This window comes from Taudactylus pleione, unplaced genomic scaffold (genome assembly GCF_031769625.1).
Source record: "Taudactylus pleione unplaced genomic scaffold, aTauple2 ptg000068l, whole genome shotgun sequence".
Lineage (NCBI taxonomy): Eukaryota > Metazoa > Chordata > Amphibia > Anura > Myobatrachidae > Taudactylus > Taudactylus pleione.
In genome coordinates, this window is record NW_028284470.1 from 3,437,066 (window position 1) to 3,460,328 (window position 23,263).

At 47.6% G+C, this 23,263-nt stretch overlaps 1 protein-coding gene across 5 annotated transcripts in view; it reads right to left on the reverse strand.

Annotated features, from left to right (window-relative positions):
• AGXT2 (alanine--glyoxylate aminotransferase 2) overlaps positions 1 to 22,279 on the reverse strand; it is a 60,330-nt gene extending 38,051 nt beyond the window's left edge. For 2 of the 5 annotated variants that reach the window (XM_088466982.1, XM_088466981.1), the window contains exons 1-2: positions 22,133 to 22,279; positions 14,408 to 14,471 (exon numbers count right to left, since the gene is read on the reverse strand). In XM_088466982.1, coding sequence (XP_088323108.1) covers positions 14,408 to 14,471; positions 22,133 to 22,211 — 143 coding nt within the window. In that variant the 5' untranslated portion in view covers positions 22,212 to 22,279. Of the gene's footprint in view, positions 1 to 14,407; positions 14,482 to 22,132 lie in introns of all 5 variants that reach the window. The other 3 variants (XM_088466984.1, XM_088466980.1, XM_088466983.1) reach the window with 2 other exon arrangements.
• Positions 22,280 to 23,263: the final 984 nt, after the last annotated feature.

Consider the following 23,263-nt stretch of genomic DNA (forward strand, 5'->3'; position numbering starts at 1 on the left):
AAAGGGTTAAAAGCATTAACATCAAATCCCATTTATACAAGATAATTGTCATGTCCATTTTCAGTGACTGTTCAGTTAATTATTATTTCTTGTAACAAAGTCTTTTTTTTTTTTTTAAATGAATAAGACAGACAGGTAGACAGACAGACAGACAGGTAGATAGACATAGAGACGGACATGATTAGGTATGAGATAGATAGATAGATAGATAGATAGATAGATAGATAGATAGATAGATAGATAGATAGATAGATAGATAGATAGATAGATAGATAGATAGATAGATAGACAGTTAGATAGATAGATATGATTAGGTATGAGATAGATAGATATGAGATAGATAGAGAGATAGATATGAGAGAGATAGATCGATATGCTTAGGTATGAGATATGCTGCATACACACGTAAAGATTTCTGTCCAACCATCCAACTAATTGGAATGAAAATCTGGTAACGTGTGGGAATAACTGATGATCAGCAATTTGCTCCTAAATGCCAGAAAACAGATGAAAATGGACGTTCAGACAAGTTTGTTAAATGTTTGATCTAAACAATATGTTCAAACAACAGTTTTTGTCCATTTTCCGGAGTTTGGGAGCAAATTGCTGATTGTCATTTGCTTTCATACCTTACCAGATTTTCATTCCAACCAATCAACTAGTTGGATGGTTGGACAGAAAATCTTTATGTGTGTACCCAGCCATAGATAGATAGGATGGATAGATAGTAGGGGTGTGCACCGGCCACTTTTCGTGTTTTGTGTTTTGGTTTTGGATCTGGATCTTTCTTCGTGTTTTGGATCTGGATTGGTTTTGCCAAAACCACCCTTCCGTGTTTTGGGTTCTGGGTTTTGTGTTTTGGATCTGTATTTTTTTGAAAAAAAGCATAAAAACAGCTAAAATCACAGAATTTGTAGGTTTTTCTGCTCCTATGCTATTATTAACCTCAATAACCTTAATTTCCACTCATTTCCAGTCTATTCTGAACACCTCACACCTCACAATAGTGTTTTTATGTCCAAAAGGTTGCACCGAGGTAGCTGGATGACTATGCTAAGCGACACGAGTGGGCGGCACAAACACGTGACCCATCTAGGAGTGACACTGCAGTGGCAGGCAGGATGGCAGTTAGAAAAACTAGGCCCCAAACTGTACATAATGCAAAGAAAAAAAGAGGTGCAAGATGGAATTGTCCTTGGGCCCTCCCACCCACCCTTATGTTGTATAAACAGGACATGCACACTTTAACAAATCAATCATTTCAGCGCCAGGGTCTGCCACACAACTGTGGCTGAAATGATTGGTTCGTTTGGGCCCCCACAAAACAAGCTGGCAATTAATGTGTCCCTGCACAAACTGGCTCTACGGAGGCAAGATGTCATCCTCATCCTCCTCATCCACCGATTCCTCACCCTCTTCAGTGTGTACATCCTCATCCTCACAAAGTATTAACTCGTCCCCACTTGAATCCACCACCACAGGTCCCTCTGTACCTTCTGGAGGCTGGTCTCCCTGGAAGAGCTGATAATTCATTTTGATGAACATCATCTTCTCCACATTCTGTGGAAGCAACCTCCTACGCCTTTCGCTGACAAGGTTCCCGGCTGCACTAAACACTCTTTCGGAGTACACACTGGAGGGGGGGCAACTCAGGTAAAATAGAGCCAGTTTGTACAGGGGCCTCCAAATTGCCTCTTTTTCCTGCCAGTACAGGTATGGACTGTCTGACATGCCTACTTGGATGCTGTCACCGATGTAATCCTCCACCATTCTGTCAATGGTGACAGTATCATATGCAGTGACAGTAGACATGTCAGAAATTGTTGCCAGGTCCTTCAGTCCGGACCAGATGTCCAAACTTGGTCCTGCCTGCCCTGCATCACCGCCAGCGGGTTGCTTAGGATACCTAAGTTTTTTCCTGGCAGCCCCAGTTGCGGGAGAAAATGAAGAAGGAGCCGTTGACGTGTCACGTTCCGCTTCAGCTGACAGTGTGTTCACCAGCAGGTCTTTGCACCTCTGCAGGCTTGTGTCGGCCGGAAAGAGAGACACCACATAGGCTTTAAACCTAGGATCGAGCACGGTGGCCAAAATGTAGTGGTCTGATTTCAACAGATTGACCACCCTGGAATCCTGGCAAAGCGAATGAAGGGCTTCATCCACAAGTCCCACATGCCGAGCGGAATCGCTCCGTCTTAGCTCCTCCTTCACTTTCTCCAGCTGCTTCTGCAAAAGCCTGATGAGGGGAATGACCTGACTCAAGCTGGCAGTGTCTGAACTGACTTCACGTGTGGCAAGTTCGAAGGGCTGAAGAACCTTGCACAACACGGAAATCATTCTCCACTGCGCTTGAGTCAGGTGCATACCCCCTCCTTTGCCTATGTCATAGGTGGATGTATAGGCTTGTATGGCCTTTTGCTGCTCCTCCATCCTCTGAAGCATATAGAGGGTTGAGTTCCACCGCGTCACAACCTCTTGCTTCAGGTGATGGCGGGGCAGGTTCAAGAGTGTTTGCTGGCGCTCCAGTCTTCGGCACGCAGTCGCTGAATGGCGAAAGTGGCCAGAAATTTTTCGGGCCACCCAAAGCGTCTCCTGCACGCCCCTGTCGCTTTTCAGAAAATTCTGCACCACCAAGTTTATTGTGTGAGCAAAACATGGGACGTGCTGGAATTTGCCCAGATGTAATGCCCGCACAATATTGGTGGCGTTGTCAGATATCACAAATCCCCAGGAGAGTCTAAGTGGGGTAAGCCACTGGGCGATGATTTCCCTCAGTTTCTCTAAGAGGTTGTCGGCGGTGTGCCTCTTACTGAAACCGGTGATACACAGCGTAGCCTGCCTTGTAACGAGCTGGCGTTTCTGAGATGCTGCTACTGGTGACGCTGCTGCTGTTGCTGCGTAAGGTGATACATCTACCCAGTGGGCTGTCACAGTCATATAGTCCTTAGTCTGCCCTGTTCCACTTGTCCACATGTCCGTGGTTAAGTGGACATTGTGTACAACGGCATTTTTCAGGACACTGAGGACACTTTTTCTGACGTTTCTGTACAGTCTCGGTATCGCCTGCCTAGTGAAGTGGAATCTAGACGGGATTTGGAACCGGGGACACACTACCTCCATCAATTGTCTAAATCCCACTGCACTAATGGCGGATACCGGACGCACGTCTAACACCAACATAGCAGTCAAGGCCTCAGTTATACGTTTTGCTTCAGGATGACTGCTGTCGTACTTCATCCTCCTCGCTAAGGACTGTTGGAGGGTCAATTGTTTAGTAAAAGTAGTGGTGTTCCTACTTCCTCTCTGGGATGATGAACGACTCCCAGCAGCAGCAGCAACAGCAGCAGCGGCAGCAGTAGGCGTAGCAATGCAGGATCCTCCGGAGGAATCCCGGATAGGAGAGTCAGTCATGCCAGTGATATGGCCTGCAGGACTACTTCCGATCCTGACTAAGGAGGAAATTGACGAGGAGGGAGTTGACGGTGTGGTTTGCAGGCGCTTGGATACAACAGGACAACGGGATTTAGGTGTCCCTGGACTGCTTACGGTCTGAGCCAAAGTTTCTGAACTTGACAGTAACTTTTTATGAACGCGCTGCAGGTGCCGTATAAGGGAGGATGTTCCTAGGTGGTTGACGTCCCTACCCCTACTTATTTCACCTTTACATATGGTACATATGGCAAGACAGTTGTTGTCCGGATTTGGATAGAAATATTGCCAGACCAAAGAGGTGGAATGTTTGGTCTTCTGCCCAGGCATGACCGTGATGGGCTTTTTCATCCCACGGACAACAACTGTCTCCCCCGGAGCCTGATTTAAACAAACCACATCACCATCAGAATCCTCCTCGCCAACTTCCTCCTCAGCGCCAGCTACACCAGTATCCTCATCCTGTTGTACTTCAACAGTGACATCTTCAATTTGCATATCAGCAAGTGGACTGTGGGTGCTCCTTTCAGCACTTGCAGGGGGCGTGCAAATGGTGGAAAGAGCCACCTCTTCCCGTCCAGTGCTGGGAAGGTCAGGCATCGCAACCACCACCACACTTGGACTCTCTTTGGGGATTTGTGATATCTTCTTAGAAAGCACAGTTCTTCGCTGTGCTTTTGCCAGCTTAACTCTTTTGATTTTTTTAGTGGGAGGAGTGCTTCCATCGTCATGTGAAGCTGAACCACTAGTCATGAACATACTAGGGATCGACCTTAGCCGTTCCTTGCCACTCCGTGTCGTAAATGGCATATTGGCAAGTTTACGTTTCTCTTCAGCTGATTTAAATGTCTTTTTCAAGGTCATTTTCCTGAACTTTGCCATTTGGGATTGTATGTGCCCTCTACTATGACATTGGGCATCGGCCTTGGCAGACGACGTTGATGGCATGTTATCGTCTATGTCATGACTAGTGGCAGCAGCTTCAGCACTAGGAGGAAGTGGTTCTTGATCTTTCTCTATTTTATTTTTATCGGAGAAAGTTTGGTCCTCCATTTATGTTATATCGATTTGATATATACGTGCGGCTAAACACAGAAAATAAATTTTTTTTTGGTTCGGACTGGAGTGTACTTTGTGGGTTACAGCACCCTTTAACGGTCAAGCCAGCCGGCCCTTTACTTATGACACAGGCGCACTCTTGGCACTACTTTGTTGATGCACGTGCGGCTACTGCGCACACAATTCACAAACACAGAAAATAATTTTTTTTTGGTTTGGACTGGAGTGTACTTTGGGGGTTACAGCACCCTTTAACGGTCAAGCCAGCCGGCCCTTTACTTATGACACAGGCGCACGCTTGGCACTACTTTGTTGATGCACGTGCGGCTACTGCGCACACAATTCACAAACACAGAAAATAATTTTTTTTTTGGTTTGGACTGGAGTGTACTTTCGGGGGTTACAGCACCCTTAACGGTCAAGCCAGCCGGCCCTTTACTTATGACACAGGCGCACGCTTGGCACTACTTTGTTGATGCACGTGCGGCTACTGCGCACACAATTCACAAACACAGAAAATAATTTTTTTTTTGGTTTGGACTGGAGTGTACTTTCGGGGGTTACAGCACCCTTAACGGTCAAGCCAGCCGGCCCTTTACTTATGACACAGGCGAACGCTTGACACTACTTTGTTGATGCACGTGCGGCTACTGCGCACACAATTCACAAACACAGAAAATAATTTTTTTTTGGTTTGGACTGGAGTGTACTTTCAGGGGTTACAGCACCCTTTAACGGTCAAGCCAGCCGGCCCTTTACTTATGACACAGGCGCACGCTTGGCACTACTTTGTTGATGCACGTGCGGCTACTGCGCACACAATTCACAAACACAGAAAATAATTTTTTTTTGGTTTGGACTGGAGTGTACTTTCGGGGGTTACAGCACCCTTTAACGGTCAAGCCAGCCGGCCCTTTACTTATGACACAGGGGCACTCTTGGCACTACTTTGTTGATGCACGTGCGGCTACTGCGCACACAATTCACAAACACAGAAAATAATTTTTTTTTAGGTTTGGACTGGAGTGTACTTTCGGGGGTTACAGCACCCTTAACGGTCAAGCCAGCCGGCCCTTTACTTATGACACAGGCGCACGCTTGGCACTACTTTGTTGATGCACGTGCGGCTACTGCGCACACAATTCACAAACACAGAAAATAATTTTTTTTTGGTTTGGACTGGAGTGTACTTTCGGGGGTTACAGCACCCTTTAACGGTCAAGCCAGCCGGCCCTTTACTTATGACACAGACGCACGCTTGGCACTACTTTGTTGATGCACGTGCGGCTACTGCGCACACAATTCACAAACACAGAAAATAATTTTTTTTTAGGTTTGGACTGGAGTGTACTTTCGGGGGTTACAGCACCCTTAACGGTCAAGCCAGCCGGCCCTTTACTTATGACACAGGCGCACGCTTGGCACTACTTTGTTGATGCACGTGCGGCTACTGCGCACACAATTCACAAACACAGAAAATAATTTTTTTTTTGGTTTGGACTGGAGTGTACTTTCGGGGGTTACAGCACCCTTAACGGTCAAGCCAGCCGGCCCTTTACTTATGACACAGGCGCACGCTTGGCACTACTTTGTTGATGCACGTGCGGCTACTGCGCACACAATTCACAAACACAGAAAATAATTTTTTTTTTGGTTTGGACTGGAGTGTACTTTCGGGGGTTACAGCACCCTTAACGGTCAAGCCAGCCGGCCCTTTACTTATGACACAGGCGCACGCTTGGCACTACTTTGTTGATGCACGTGCGGCTACTGCGCACACAATTCACAAACACAGAAAATATATTATTTTTTTAGCACTTGGGGGGAGCACCCCTGATGGACAGAGCACCCCCTGGACAACACTACAGCACCCCTTTAGGACTGGGACACTGCACAGGACTTTGGAGTGGACACAGCCCCTATGGAGAACTGACTGCACAACACAGTCCAGCCAGCCCCTATGGACTTTGAAGTAGTGGACACAGCCCCTATTAACAACAGCAGCACAGCACAACACAGCCAGCCCCTATGGACTTTGAAGTAGTGGACAACAGCAGCACTACACTACACTACACTACACAGCACTAACTCCCACCCTCCCTCTTCACTGTCCACAGCCGAGTGAGAAAATGGCGCCGACGCGGGTACCTTATATAGGATCCAAAACCCGCGAGACTCGGAAGGCGGGATGATGACGTTTTGCCTCGATGTCAGATCCGAGTCAGGCGGGAAAAGTCGAGCCTGACTCGGATCGGACTCGGATCGGGGGGGCTCGGGGGGGTTCGGATTTCAGAAATCCGAACCCGCTCACCCCTAATAGATAGATAGATAGATAGATAGATAGATACTGTAGATATGATTAGGTTTTAGACATACTGTACATGCCTACTCTCCCAGAAGTCGAGGGAGACTCCCGATTTTTCGGGAGACACCCCGCACCCCCGGAAGAGTAGGCATTTCTCCGGAATGGGAAGAATTTCTGCAGCGATCGAGGGTCCCCTTGTAGGAGGCGGGGCTTAACTACGTGATCCTGCAAGAATCGTGTCATTTGGATAGATTAGATAGATTGGATAGATTAGATAGATAGATAGATAGATAGATAGATAGATATGATTAGGTTTGAGATAGATCTCACAGGCAATAATGGCTGTATCTGTCACTTCTAGGGACTCATACACATCATAACAGCTTTGTTTAGTAAGTCCATCAATCCCTATTCAAAGTCTGGATCACACAATCACACACGCACGCACGCATAAACCTCCTCGGTAAATGAAATCATCTGGAGGCATAAAAAACACCAGACCAGGGGGTACATTTACTAAAGTGAGAGTTTTTAGAATTGGAGATGTTGCCCATAGCAACAAATCAGATTCTAGCTATTATCTTCTAGAAGGTGCTAGTTAAATGTTAAGTAGTATCTGATTGGTTGCTATGGGCAACATCTCCACTTCTAAAAACTATCACCTTAGTAAATTTACCCCCAGAAATGAAATCAGATGTGAGGTTTAATCCAATATAGCGTCAGACATTGTGTGCCAGTATTTTGGCCTCCCAGCTGAAGGAGGTCACCAGCCAGGTGGCATGTCACATGTTGGCAGGGCCGTAACTAGGGTAGTGCTACCTGTGGCAGGGCACTGCAGGGCAGGGTGCGCTGTTTGGGCCTGTCAATTTTCCTGTTTATTATCATTCTCACATGTAGCTTCCTCTTCTTTTATCCCCAGCATCTCCTTATGCCTCTATTTAAGAAATGGGGGGGAGGGCATCAATGCTCTCTCTGGCACAGGGCACCAAAAAGTCTAGTTACGGCTCTGTATGTTGGCATGCATTGCTTTACACGTATGTAGATTAAAGCTCACTTTTGATTGTGAAAGTTTATATAGCCGTTTCTATTACATAGATTTTATATTATGCAAACATAGGGCTCTGCGTCCCTCCTTCTCTCCCCTACAGCATTCCCTTTCTCTTCTTCCCTCCACCTTTCTGTGCCCATGCAGCTCTCTCCCTCCCCCCTCCCCCTGTAGTTCTCTCTTCCCACTTTCTCCCCTATACTTCTCCTACTCTCTCCCGCCAAACCACCTCCGCCCTCCCCCTTCCTACAGGACACAGACTACTTGTATGGGAACCACATGTAATTGACATTCCAGGCTGCAGTGTGTCCCAATCCTACAGTATCTTGGTTTTATATTTTAACAATGGGGCAGCTAGTATACAGAACATGGATAGAGTACTAGTACTTGTATATTGTTAAATACAATAGGGTGGGCTGCACCCACTCTATGAAATACAAATGCATTGGGCTGCACCCACTCTATGGAAGGCCTTACCACGCACAATAAGACTTTCCTCTAGTTTCCAATCCTTCAAGCGTTCCCTGAAACCTCACCTCTTCAGGCAAGCTTATCAGATTCCAGAACCGCCCACATAGCCCTCATAGCTTCCATATCTAATTACATCCCCTTTCACAGTCCACACATAACCTCACACATTGTCTTTCACATCCTACTGATATTTGGCCGACATTCCTGTGTGACTGGGGGGCCTATTCATTATTACTAAACTTTCCCTGGAGGTAATTAGGTTTAGAATTCGCATGGAGTTCTACCTAATTACCACATGCTTGCCGACTATCTGGCTGCCCCTTCCGGGAGGGAGCAGCCAGATCGGCTTTACTGGGGGGGGGGGCATGGCCAGCAAACGGGGGCGGGGCTGGCCAGACTAAAAGAGTATGCGGGCAGAGCGGGGGGCGGAGCCACCCGATCGCATCACTTTGGCCCCACCCCCGCTACACACTGCCGATATTACAGGCAGCGTGAAGCAGGGGGCGGGGCCAAAATGACGCGATTCGACGTGAATCACGTCACAGGCCCCCCGCTGCCGAGGACTTTCCTGTAATTGCGGTGGGGGGCAGGAGGGGTTTGCAGCCGCCGGGAGACTTGCCTGCTTTCCCGAGAGGTCGGGAGCGGCACCCGATTTTCGGGAGGCTCCCGACCAAATCGGGAGGATAGGCAAGTATGAATTACCAGAGGAATTCATCATTCCTCCTCTCCATAACTGTCTATTCCGACAAGCTGTCATTTTTGCGATGACAGCTTTTCAGGAAATAGATAGTTATCCCTGTCTACACTAACTTATCGCAGCTGGAAACAGTGCTGCGCATGCGCTGTTAAATTCGTTAACCCAGCGCATGCGCAGCACTGCCTACACATGCGGTAAGTTTGTGTCCCCCCCCTCCGCTGGTTCTGTTCTTGGACTTCTCCTTTTAATGTATGGGGAGTGTGGAAATTAACGCAGGGGGACTTAGCAAGGAGATATCAGTGATATCTCCTGTGCTAAGTGGCTTCATGAATACTAAAATAACATTATTTAAGGAAAATGTCCTTAAAAACGTTAATTTAGTGTTGATGAATAGGCCCCTGGATCATGCAGCCCACCCAAAAACTCTGCATTCTGGCAGGACCAAAATGCAATATATAGCACCTATCCTTGTGTATCAATGCCAATTTCCCTATAGATTGTAAGCTTGCGAGCAGGGCCTTCCTACCTATATATCTGTCTGTTATTACCCAGTTTTGTTCCAGTTTTGCTCTATTTATGTTTCCAATTGTAAAGCGCAACGAAATATGCTGCGCTATATAAGAAACTGTTAATAAATAAAATAATAAATTGTTAAAGCCCTTCTCCTAGCAGACTCATTATGTAAAGTTTTAAGGTGGGGATCTGTGGTACGTTTGCCCCAATCATTTCGCTGAAGTTTTAATGAAAAAGCAGGTTTCATTTTATTTTACAATTTTGATTAACATTCAGTAGTACAGAGATGGCTAAAGCACCCATCACCAGAGGCGGGCTGGGCCGGGGGGCAGGGTGCCATGTGCCCCCCGGGCCGGTAAAATTTTAGTGGTCCAGGGCCGCCCGCAGCCGTGCTCTGCATATACATAGCAGGCTGTGGAAGGCCGTCGGCTGGGGCTGGTCCTCTGCTCCATCGGACGTCCTCCCTCTTGCTCCGCCTCCTGTTCCCCGTGCTGAGTGCACGTCATCACCCTGGGAACGGATCCCCCGGCCATTGATAATTGCAGTCACAGTGCAGTGCAGTTTGAAAGGAGGCTAACAGGGAGGTGGAGTCGGGGCAGGGGGCGGGGCTACACGGCAGTCAGAGGCCAGGCCAGCATCATGAAGGGAGAGAGGAGGTGATGGAGGAGACAGTAAAGTGAGTATACTGTACCCTGCTTGGCTGTAAGGTGATAGAGAGAAAGTGGGGGGGGGAGGTTCTGTGACTGTGTATGTATTTCATACTTACCTACCTTTCAGAATCTCTTCCCGGGAGAAGCCCGGGTAAGAGAAACAGCAGGGGGACGATGGGGGCGGGGCCTAATGAATCGCGTCATTAAGCCCCACCCCCTCGATTGGGTAAAATTGCCGCGATTGGGTAAAATTTACATAGGGGGCGGGGCCAAATGCTGTGATTCATGCAGAATCACATCTTAAGCCCCGCCCCCTTCACAGAGACCCACAATCGCCACGGGTATTCTCCTCATTCTGCCCACTTCACTAGGAAGTGGGCAGAATGCGGGAGAAATGCCTACCCTTCCGGGGGTGCGGGGGGTTACCCGAAAAATCGGGAGCCTCCTGCGAAAACCGGGAGGGTAGGCATGTATGATGTATTTGTGTGTATAAGTGTGTATGTATGCGTCTCTGTATGCATGTATCTGTGTGTATATATAATATATATGTGTATCTGTATGTATGTGTTTATGTGTGTGTGTGTGTGTGTAACTGTGTGTATGTCTGTCTGTATAAGTGTGTGTATGTATGTCTGTGACTATGTGTGTCTGACTCTATTTATGAATGTGTGTGTGTATGTGATTATATATGGACTGTGTATGTGTATTAATTTGTGACTGTAGGTGTGTATTAGTGTGTGACTGAATGTGTGTGTATTATTGTGTAACTATGTATGTGTGTATTGGTGTGTGACTGTGAATAAGTGTGTCTGTATGTATGTGTGTAACTATGTATGTATACTGTGTGTGTGTGTATTAATTTGTGACGAAGTGTGTATTAGTGTGTGACTGTATGAATGTGTGTGACTGTGAATAAGTGTGTCTGTATGTACAGTATGTGTGTAATTGTATGTATGTGACCGATGGCTTCCTGACTACATCCCATGCTGTACATACTTCATTTTTATGTCTGGGTGATTATAAAGATGCAGTCATAGTAATTTGTTTTTTAAAAAACTTTTCTTCATTTTATCCTGATTGTTTTGGGTTGTGCAATAGAGTAAATCTGCCTCTAGTTTTAAGGTGGCCATACACGGTGCGATGCACCGTGTAGTGCGACTGCTGATCTGCCAGCAGACGGATCGTGCTGTTACCGCCGGCAATCATGCGGTCCCCGCAGACCGCACGATATGCCGGCTCCCCCCTCCTCCATTTGAATGGGATCGTACATTGCATCCCAGATCAGATGGTTCTGCAGGAAGACCTGGGGATGCAATGTACGACCCCGCGGGAGCGCGCAGCACGATATCAGGTATGATATCGTGCCCATACACGGCACGATATAGCACCTATATCGTGCCATGTATGGGGGCCTTTAGACTTGTAATCCAGAATGTTACCATGGGATCATACTTGCCGACTATCTGGCTGCTCCTTCCGGGAGGGAGCAGCCAGATCGGCAGAACAGGGGGCGTGGCCAGCAAAAGGGGGCGTGGCCTGGGCGGGCTGAAGGCCGTTTCCGGGTGTGACAGGGGACGGGGCCACGCGATCGCGTCATTTTGGCCCTGCCCCCGCTACACAATGCTGAAATACAGGCATTGTGAAGCAAGGGGTGGGGCCAAAATGACACGAATCGCGTCAGCGGCCCCCCGCTGAAGGGGGTTTCTCAGGTACTGACGGGGGGGAGACAGGGGATCAGCGGCATGCGGGAGGCTTGCCTGCCTTTCCGGGGGGGCGGGAGCTGCACCCGTTTATCGGGAGGCTCCCGCCCGAATCGGGAGGGTAGGCAACCCTGCCTACGGGATAGAATGGTAAAAAGAGGTGGTAAGTTGCCATGTGCGGGTAGAAACGCCCGGGCCACTTGACTGTATGTGCCCCCCAGACTAAAAGTTGCCAGCCAGCCCCTGCCCATCACATACTGTATACTGTAGATGAAAGCTTGAAGATCACTATTAATTTTGTCTCATATCATACCTCACTGTATAAATATATCTGCAGCATGTAGCTTAGTTTACAGACCAACTCACACTGTGCATGGCATGATATGTCTGTGATGCGATTTATGGTTTCATAGTTGTCAGCAGTGGCGTAACTACGGCCCCCGCAGCCCCCGCGGTGGCTTGGGGGCGCGGAGGCTTGTGGGGTGAGGTGGCTGCAAATTCCATGTCTACTAGCCGTCCGCATGAAATCTGGAGTAAACGGCCCTCCAAAAATGGCCGCCGCCTAGGAGGAGACATGCTAGAGGTCCTACTGGACCTCTAGCATCTGTTACTCACCCAGGCAGGGCGGTAGTGTGGACGGCACATAAGTGCCGTCCGCACTAGTACACAGTATGGGCTATTTCACACATGCCGGTTTTGGCCGGCCAGGCAAGAACCGAGCGGTAGCCAGCCGGCTTTTTTCTGGCACTCAGTGCCTTTCATAAGCAGAGGCTTTGAGACGCTTTTTATGTCAGGTTTTTTTTTTTCCTATTGGGCATGCGCAGCAGCAGCTGCTGCTGCACAAGCCCGGCCGGCAGAGGCCAGTGTGTGTGAAAGGAAACATTGTTTCCTTCACACTACTGGCGTGCAGGGACAGCACGGCCACGGCACGGCACCGTTCTGCATAGTAGTTTTTTCCGGCTATATCACGGCGACCGTGCCGTGACCGTCCCGTGTGAAAGGAGCCTGTCCTTTCCCTGCAGTACTATATTTCACAGCCGGTTAAATACCTCAAAACCGGCATGTGTGAAATAGCTCTATAACAAACACACAGCCGCCGGCGCCGACAGCTGTGTGTTTGTTTAAGCAGCCGATGAGAGTCAGACTCTCATTGGCTGCTGCGCCCACTGCGGTAGCTGGGATTCCGGCTACTGCAGTGAGTGATGGGAGAGACGTCATGATGTCTCTCCCATCATGCAGAGCGGGCCGGCCCGGGAGGACGCCGGACGGAGGAGCAGGGCGGGGATCAAGGTGAGTGGAGTTTTTTTTTGTTTGTTTTTTGTGTATGTGTGTGTCTGGCCGGGGGGGTGAGGGTTTGCTGGTACTGCTGGGGGGACTATTACTGGGGGCACTGCTGGGGGGGCCTACTGCTGGGGGGCATTGCTGGGGGGGGACTACTACTGGGGGCACTGCTGGGTTGGACTGCTACTGGGGGCACTGCTGGGGGGGACTACTACTGGGGGCACTGCTACTTGGGGTACTGCTGGGGGAGGGGCTGCTGGGGGAACTGCTGGGGGGGCACTATTACTGGGGCACTGCTGGGGGGGCTACTATTGGGGGCACTGCTGGGGTGGACTACTACTGTGGGCACTGCTGGGGGGGACTACTACAGGGGGCACTGCTGGGGGGACTACTACTGGGGGCACTGCTGGGGGGGGACTACTACTGGGGGCACTGCTGGGGGAGGGGCTGCTGGGGGCACTGCTGGGGGGGGACTACTACTGGGGGCACTGCTGGGGGGGACTATTACTGGAGGCACTGCTGGGAGGGCTACTATTGGGGGCACTGCTGGGGGCACTGCTGGGGGGGACTACTACTGGGGACACTACTACTGGAGGGGTTACTACTGGGGGCACTGCTGGGGGGGATTACTACTGGGGGCACTGCTGGAGGAATTACTATTGGGGGGGGACTACTGCTGGGGGAGCACTACTAATGGAGGCTCTGCTGGGGGGGACTGCTACTGTGGGCACTATATAAGGGGGACTACTACTGGGGGTATTATATAAGGGGCACTGCATAGAGGGACTACTACTGGGGGCACTGTATAAGGGGCACTACTGGGGGCACTGTATAAGACCCCTGATAACGAGCAGGTAATTTAAAAGTAATTAGAAGCCTTACTGTGGGGCATAAAATGGTGTCAGGGGGCAAATATGTAAGTGGTACTTTGGTAATAGGCATTACAGTGTGTGGCATAATGTGTAATGGGCATCATGGTGTGTGGAATAATGTGTGAGAGGCATTACGGTGTGTGGTATAATGTGTAAGGGGCATTACTACAAGGAGGGAAAATACTGTAAACTGTCTAGGGGGGGGAGGAGGCGCATTTTTAACTTTTGCACTGGGAGCCAAATTGCATGTAAATGGCCCTGTAATTATTTTACCAAAATGCCATATGGGGGGGGGGGGGGGTGTCAAACATTTTTGGCAGGGGGGAGCAAATTTATAGTTACGCCACTGGTTGCAAGACAGTTAAAATCAATCCGATAACGGACGTACCTCATATATTTCTGGTATGAAGTCACAGGGCGGCATTCTTGGTCGATCATTGTTTGACAAATATCTGCAAGAAACTATTGGCTATAATCAGTTATTTATATTCAGTTAATACAAAATATGCATAGTATGTATTTATTTATTTACATGTGTGTGTGAGCTTTTAATACATAAGGAAAAGTTGTTTTTCATCATTATTATTATTATTATTATTAATACTTATTTATATGGCGCCACAAGTGTTCTGCAGCGCCTTACAAAGTACATAAACAAATATTACCTCTTACCCTTATGTATGTCTTTTATGTATGTATGTCTTTTACAACCCAGTACAATGTTAATGTTGATTCAAATTGTAAAGCGCAACGGAATTTGCGGCGCTATATAAGAAACTATTAATAATAAATAAATAAATTGAGATTACAGTGACTTTCAGTACAGTGCATGCGCACTGGGCCACCATCGACCCGCTTGCGAGCGGGTCTGAATCAGGCCCTATATGTGCTTAAATGCTTCTTGTGAGATATTTCTATATAACATTAGTAACAATATATTTGCAAGTATTGATACTAACATTTCTGCCTGTAATACTGGATTTCTTGTTTTCAACTATCTACTGTGATATTTCTTTTTTTCTCACATTTAGCACAATATACATGATTAATGTGATGCCGCTACTACTTTTGAGCCTATATTTCACCTAAATATCATTGGCTTGCCATATATGATAAGAAATTACAGACTTACTTTAATGACCATCTCTTGGTAAAAAATTGATTTTAAAACTTTCAGTTGTATTGTCCTGTTTATGTGTTTAATTACTAATAAAACATTCTCACTGTCAGCCACAGCTCACACACACTAGCAACAGACACTGGAATAAGAAAACACTGATCACAGGGGTCAGACAAGCTGTGTACCATCCTGTTGAGGTCCAACAGTGATTTGCTGAGAGTCAACAGCAGAGACTGAGGAGCCCATCCAGCAGTCATAGTGACTACAGCAAATCACTGTCCATGCCCAGAAATTCCTTGGTGGTCCCCTGGCTGCAGTAAAGAATACAAAAGATCCGGGGGATTTAATTTACAATGCAGGGCAGAGGAAGTTTAGAGCTTGAACTTACCCGCAGGATCTGGGAGGGTAGGCAACTATGGGGTATAGGACTGAGTGTAAGAGTAGTCAAAGCATAGTAAGAGTATAGTCATGCAAAATGTATCCCATGCTGATCACAAGAAAGATGCATAGGTGCCAATTAGGAGGTCGGTCACTTGCGGGTACTCGACCCCTGCAAACGGGACGATCGCGGGTGCCTCTGATTGGCTGAGGGCTTCTGAATCTCTTCCCCTTGTATTAATGTTATTGTCCCTTATTTTTAAGGCACCACAATGCTTGCAGAGAACCGTAGAGGGTTTATATAAAGTAACAGTTAACCATGATATATGAATAGTACAGTAGCTATAAGTTGACTTATCTATGGAACAACACAGCAATAAACTAACAAACTACTGTAGGTAGGATGCGGACAAGGGGCGAGGGTTGGTATATTAATTGTATCTTCACAGACAATCAGAGATGAGTCACTGGGAGAGGAAGTCAGTTCAGCACTCCCTGAGACTAAACCTAATGAAGGGCAAGCACAGAGTCGGAGCCGCTGAAAGGGACTAGGAGACAAGAAACAAGGAGCACCGGAAGCAAGGACAAGTAACAAGAGGAAGAATGATACTTCTAATTTAATTTTATATTGTACATGCAACTTTATTGTGATTCAGAGTTTGACTGCAGGATATAACGCCATCTTCAGAAGCAGGGCCGGCTCTAGGGGTGTTCGACCAGTGCGGTCGAACAGGTGCGCCACCCATAGAGGGCGCACCCCTCCCCAACATCCCGATTTCAGCGGGACAATACCAAAGTGGCCCGTGGGTGGTGAAATCGGGAGGTTGGGGACCCCCACCGCCGCAGCTGTGTGGCGGTGCCGGACCCCCGGAGTGTGAATGGATGCAGCACGCATGCGCGCGGCATCCATTCACAGAAGTGAGAGGGCTGGGGGAAGCCCAGCCATTGGGCTTTACCCCCAGCCTGACATTATTTGGAGGCGTGCCATGCGGGCACGCCTACACATAACGCCACGTAGGGGGCGTGACCTATGGTAATGAGGCTACGCCCCCAATTTCAGTCGCGCGCGGCTTCCGCGTTAGCCCAATGAGCCTGTTCCTTCCTATTGGAAGGAGATAGAGGGTGCGAAGAGGGAACCAATTAGATCTCACCACCTCCACCGGCCCTCTTTGTGCTCATGCATGAAGTAGGTTCACACGTGCACTAATACTGCCCATCAACTTTTGCAGTCACTTATTTTGCAGTAAGTGTGTGTATTTTAGGGATTGCTGGACATCTATACTTCGGAGCAGCTGTCCCGGCATCAGAGCAATACAAAATTACTCCGGTACATTGGTATCCACTGCTGCAACTCCATACATAAATAATGGAGGGCCATCAGGGTTTAATACTGAAGAGGCCCCTGAAGTATAAACGTGTAAGCTAGCACCCAGCCATATATATATTCCCAGCTCTGCACGATAAGACTCAGATGCAAATTCCGTCCAACTCAGAGAATGCACAATGCACAATAAATTAACCTGTTGATAATGGGGGGGGGGGGCGCACAAATATGGGTGTAATATGCCGTCTTTCCTCCCATATAAATAATCTGGAAATTAAAAATCTCCACTCGGTAAAGGTGCTTCAATGGAACAATTATTTTGAAAAGAAAGTCATACAAACAATAACTGGAATAGTCCAAATAATCCCAGAAATGACATTTGTTACAGTCAGATGATACTTTAACTGCTGCATAAATTCTCTTTACCTTTGTGAATGTTTTTTATTGTTGATAGGTACAGTACAAGGTCACAGTGGCTTTATATTGTGTTAACCGTTAACAAATATTGTACAGGTAAATGATTAAGCCGCATAACTGTAATTATGAGGGATTTAAGGTTTAGCTAGCTGGAGACTTGTATACTGTAACACAGGAAGGACTGACAGTCTGCACTGCTACATTAAAGTGCCCACACACATGACGATCAGCCGATGTGTACGATTTGTGTACGATTTCCCTTGAAACTCTCCCCGGCAGCTCTGCACACGATGTGCACACAATTTGGTGTCCAATCTTCAAACGATCTCTCCTGCATCCAGACTTTCACAGTGCATCGCCTCCTAGATTGTCAGATCTGCCCTACTGCACGGCAAATCTGACGATGCGATGTGCGACCAGCGGGGACGCGCATCGCATCGTGAGTGGGGACTCACGATTTCCTCACGATTTTGCCATATTTTACACGATCTGTTGTTCCAATGCGTCGGAATCGGCCAGATCAGGTAAAATATTGCTATGTGTGTGGGCACCTTAACATGTAGAGGAGACATCTGTTACAAAGCTCGGTGTGTAGATTATACAAGGAGACCCATTACTTTTTATTACCTCTTTTCTTCATTTAACTATGGGATATTGGCAGTGGCGTAAGTTCATCACAGATGCCCGGAGGCAAGTTATCATTTAGTGCCCCCCTACCCCCCATATTTACTGCCCTAAGTGGGGTGAATATATTGTGGGTGATGGAGGATGTGCCCTTTAAGTGCTGGCGCCCGGCGGCAGACGCCTCCATTGTCTCCCATACTTCTGCCACTGGATATTGGTGCTCAGCAATAGGACCCTTAGTATTCAGATGTCAGAAGGAGGAGGGTATAGTGGTCTTGCATTCTTACCACCACTAGATGTGGTAAGTCCCATCAGACAGGAGCATTAGGTGTCATTAAATCTGAGCCTATTCTCAATTCCCCTATGTAGTACATGGTGTTGTATATATCACAACACTGTATGCATGTAAAGTAGATATGTGCGGTTCGATTTTCCTGACAATCAAACATACCCAAAGTTTGGGGTTCTTCCGAGTCGAATCGAGTCCTGGCTTGGATCACTTTTAGGGGCTCGAGTAGATCAGAGTCCCTGCTCGGTCTGCTGTAAGTTCCAAACTCGGATTTAAAAACCGAATCACGGGTCTTGGGTTGTAAACAGGTCCTAATGACAGGATTTGAGCTGTATTTTTTAATACATTTTAAAGAAATCCAAAACTAAAACTTAATCCAAACCAAAACACTTGAGGGTGGTTTGCCAAAATCAAAACCAAAACACGAGGGTCCGCACACATCTCTAATATAAAGGCAGTGGGGCTTATTCTGGTAGGAAGCAATGCTTATATTCATGTAACTTATTGATTTTTTCTTGCGAATGAACCTGAGCCTAGATCCTTCAAAATATGTCCGGCACATGCTTCCCAGGGCGTCTACGCACAAAGTCGCAGGACTTATTGAGTGGCACTGATGTCCTGATTCAGAGACGGGCGCAATGCTGATATCACAGAATGAGCAATTGTTTGCTATTGCGCATGTGTGAATGCTGCACAGCGCAGATGCAACGATTACATTGCATTTACTCTCGTACATAGGTCACAGTATTTGGCTTGCAGGGTGCTTGAGACAGCACCATTGCAGCCTAGAGAGCCACCGCAGAGCAACCAGACCTGTCCTTAGGACCATCCAGGTAGTCGGCTTCTTCCTTGTCCCAGCGGTCCTGCTGCTTCATCGTGACATCATGTGTTGGGGTTGGAGTGACATCATGTGTTGGGGTTGGAGTGACATCATGTGTTGGGGTTGGAGTGACATCATGTGTTGGGGCACCCTGCCTCAGCTCTGTCCTGTTCCAATTAGAATGTACTGTAAGCTCACCCTTCACTTTGTTTCACACATGCCTTCTACATGTACCTGTTTTATGTATGCCCTATTTTCCCCACTGTAGTGCCTTACAACAATAGGCCTGCTGCTAATATGGCAAGACAATTAGTCTATTGAATATCTGCTTGAACATGCTTTTTTTTCCATTGAAGAAACAGCGGTTTGCCTAGATGTGGACAAATATATGCTAATATATTGGGGCCGATGCAGATTTGAACGCAAATATGCCGCAATTGCCCGCCGCAATGCATGCATGAAACTATAAGCCCGTATGCGAAGTTGGTTGTATGCTCTCTGTGGGCCTGATTTAGAGGTGGACGCCAATGCCGCCGCAAACGCAAATTTTAGCAGAGTCGCAGCAGCGATAATATGCAAATTCTAGTTTCAGGCTTCCCCTTGTATATTAACGTGCGGCGGAATGTGCTAAAACCTGAGACTCCCACTTTCAATGTGCGTAGACAGTGCAACTCCATCGGTGCACCATCACTTTCACCATTGACACTTGCACTAACCTATGGCAGGCACAGTATCTCCTTCAGAAATTCCACTGAACATGGCCTCTGTGGCTGCGGCTCTGCATCTGGGAATGCAGCCGCTATCACTGACACGCCCACAGGGCCGGCGCTAGGCTTTGCTGCGCCCAGCGCCGTCCTGTGTTGCCGCCCCTTCCCTCCTCTGCTCCCTCCCCCTGAAGTTACATAGTCACTATAGCACCGGGAGGGAGGGTGGGCGTTTCTAGCGCCCGCCGGATACAATGGCGCTCCGGGCGACGGCCCGGCTTGCCCGGGCCTAGAGCCGCTACTGCACGCCCGTGACACTCCTATAACACAGCCATGAGATGGCCTTTTTTTGCGTTCACTTCAGGCCACCTCCCAGTCACCACCCCGAAACGCCCCTGGTATTGCCTAGCTGTGTCTAATGCCTGCGATTACGCATACAACAGCGTACGGACGCATGTGCGTAAGGGTTTCCAAGGCTTTTCCTGCATGTGCAGTAGAAAATAATCGCTCAAGTGCACAAACACTGGCGCTGAGTCCTCCTGTGAATCAGCTGAAGCTCCTATACTGAATTATGTGTGACTCCACACCGCCCATAGGGCCTGATTCAGAGCCGCTCGTTAGCGGCTGCTCGTTTGCACCGAGTGATGTGTGCACCACTGCGCATGCATACGGATTGTAATACGCATGCGTGAACCAGTCTGTGCGGCGGAAAATTGTTTGTTCGCTAGATAGAGAGTGCCTGCTATTTTGAGTGACAGAATGAGGCGTATGTGGGTGGTAACAGGGGAAGGTGCTTGAAAACGGGGAGTGGAGATCCGAACGCAGGCGTACTTAAAGGTCAAAGCGGGCGTTTTATGGGTGTGCATAATTAAAACAGCACTGTCATCAGCCACGTCAGTTGGGTGTCTTTTAGCCAAAACTACTCGCAAGATTGCGGTTTGGAAAAACCAACCACAAGACTAGCGAGCAGTTCATACGCTGTTCGATGTACTCGATTAATCTAATAAATAGCGGACATGACGTATGATGTGAGCGGCCAGGGGGCGTTTTTTCAAATAAACGAGCGCATGTTTTGTTCGCTCGTTCAGACATGGAGGCGTCAACAGACCGCAAGGAGCGAACGGTTCATTTGAATAGCCACCCCCGTTTTCAGAACGAGCGAGCGCTAAATGCGAGCGGCTCTGAATCAGGCCCATAGTTTCATGCTCTTGGCTCCGGAGCATGAGCAGTGTAAAACACGCAAGATACATCCTCAAAACAGACATCCCCATGGTGCGTATACTTACCACCATAGCGTTGTGGCTTGACAGCGTTTATGGGAAATACTATAGTCACAATACTCTATTTATACACAATATACTAATGAAGGTTCTGATACACAAGAGAGAATATTGTTTGGAAATTAGCATTTTCAATATACGGAAAAAATAATAAATAAAAACATCTATACATTTCACATGGGAAGTTTTTTTCGTGCCGCAATCGAAGTGAAAACATCATATAAGTAATGCAAATAAACGGCTGTTACTGCATGTAATGTACAGTGGTTCCAATTCTAATGACTAAGGGCCTGATTCAGAGGTGTACGCAATGGCGATTTTTATGCACATGGAACGATTGTTTTCCATTGTGCATGAGCCGCACTGCGCACAAGCTGCGATTGTTTTGCGATTCCCCAAGCACAGAGAACCCATTAGCAAAATGAGTGACAGGTAGACAGCGTTTTGGGGAGGTAACGGGGGGGGGTCAGAAAAACGCAGGCGTGTCTTACCGTTTAGATGCCGTTACATGGGCCAATGTGATCATATACACAACAACAGAGCTCTCTGCGTGTCAGGAGAGCCGCTGTATTTGAGACAGGACAGACCTTTCGCAAGGCCTGCATTGCTGGTCGATGTGCGTTGATGTTACTGATATATACGATGGTACGCGATATCGTACGCAGGTGAGAAGGCAGCGGAGGGCGTCCCTGTGGTCTGTTAGCTTTGGAACTATTAGCATATTTTCGCAGCTGAGTTCCGTGTGAAATCTCAGCTGCGATCGCGTCCATCTCTGTATCAGGCCCTCGGTACTATCAGTGGGAGGGCACGATATAAAATCAGCCATTTAGAAGCTGCTATACAGTGTTGCTTATAGTCATTATTATTGTAAGTTTGTTTGTGTCATGCAACATTCTGAAACCCTAATTTATGCCGTTATACATCATGTTTCTCAAGCCTGTTACATTTAATTTAGATTATTGATACAGTTTGTATGTCCTATAACAACCGATTAGGAAGTATAAATAAAATAATGAGCACTTCTGGAAACAGTTGGAAGAACTGATTTGGCTCCAGATGCCTCAGTCTCGCAGTGAAACCACTGTGTTGTCAGACAGTGGCGACCCATTGAGTAAAATCATATTATTTTGTTGTTTTGTTGCAAATGCCCCACTTACCTGCACTGGGGTGATGTTGTTTAATAAGTTTATGCCATCCTGTAGTGAGAGATCGTCTCATGGTTGTAGTGATTCTCATCTCAAACAGCAGAAAGGGACATGCAGAGAGATATAGATTGAGATTCCTCCTGTGTACACACACAGCTCATGTTGGGGGAGGAGAGAGGAGGAGGGGCAGAGGGGTTGACATTCTTCTACCATACACTACACTCTATCTGTAATAGGGAAGCACAGAACAGTTATTTTGGGAGAGCCTGACTTCCAAAAAACAGGCCGCAATTCTGGGATTTCTAGTGAAAAGGACAGATTATAAAATGATGGCATAAACATTAAGGGCCCCATTTAACAACGATATATATAACCCCCTTTAGCACTCCCCAAATCAGCAGCCCCTCCAAAGAGTAAACCCATTAGCAGCTGAGTTATATACAGCAGCAGACTTAAGGGTTCATTCATCATAGTATAAATAACGCATTTATCTGTAATTTACATAAGAATGTAATTTTATAGTGAAGGCCCCATTCATCAATTTCCGAAAATCATATTTTTGGGAAATTGATTAGGGTACTGTACTCCATCCAGAGATGGCGTACAGCCCCAGATAGTATTCGCTTTTCAGATCCCTCCCCGCGGTGTTTTGGCTGCCTGCAGCTGCCATCTCCGATCGTCCCTCCTCCCGGCTCCACTGCACTGGATGGAGTCTTCATGCCGGCGGTGGGTGTCAGCACTGGGCCAGTCCCTCAAACTTTTATCTTGCTCCTCGGTCTTCTGAGAATCTTCGCAGCCTATCTACATGCTGCACATGAGCAGCTTGAAGACAGGCTGAGAAACTAAAGGAGCAGGAGAAAAGTCTTTCACTTCCGAAAAACTGACTTAGCAGAAGCAGCAGGTTTTCTGAAGTCATAGTTTAGGGCAGGAGGTATGCTGAATGCCCCCCAAACTTTGTTTGGACTAGCAGCGAGTTCAAACCATAATTATCATTAGTGATAATGACTTTATGATGAATATTTATGTAGATCCCACGCTAATTGAAAATCTGTATCCCCGCATTTGCAGCAATTCAGATTTTAGTAGAGCCACTGCGGGGCTCCTTCTGCAACTGATCATTCAACTTCCCTGGCGCTGCTGGCG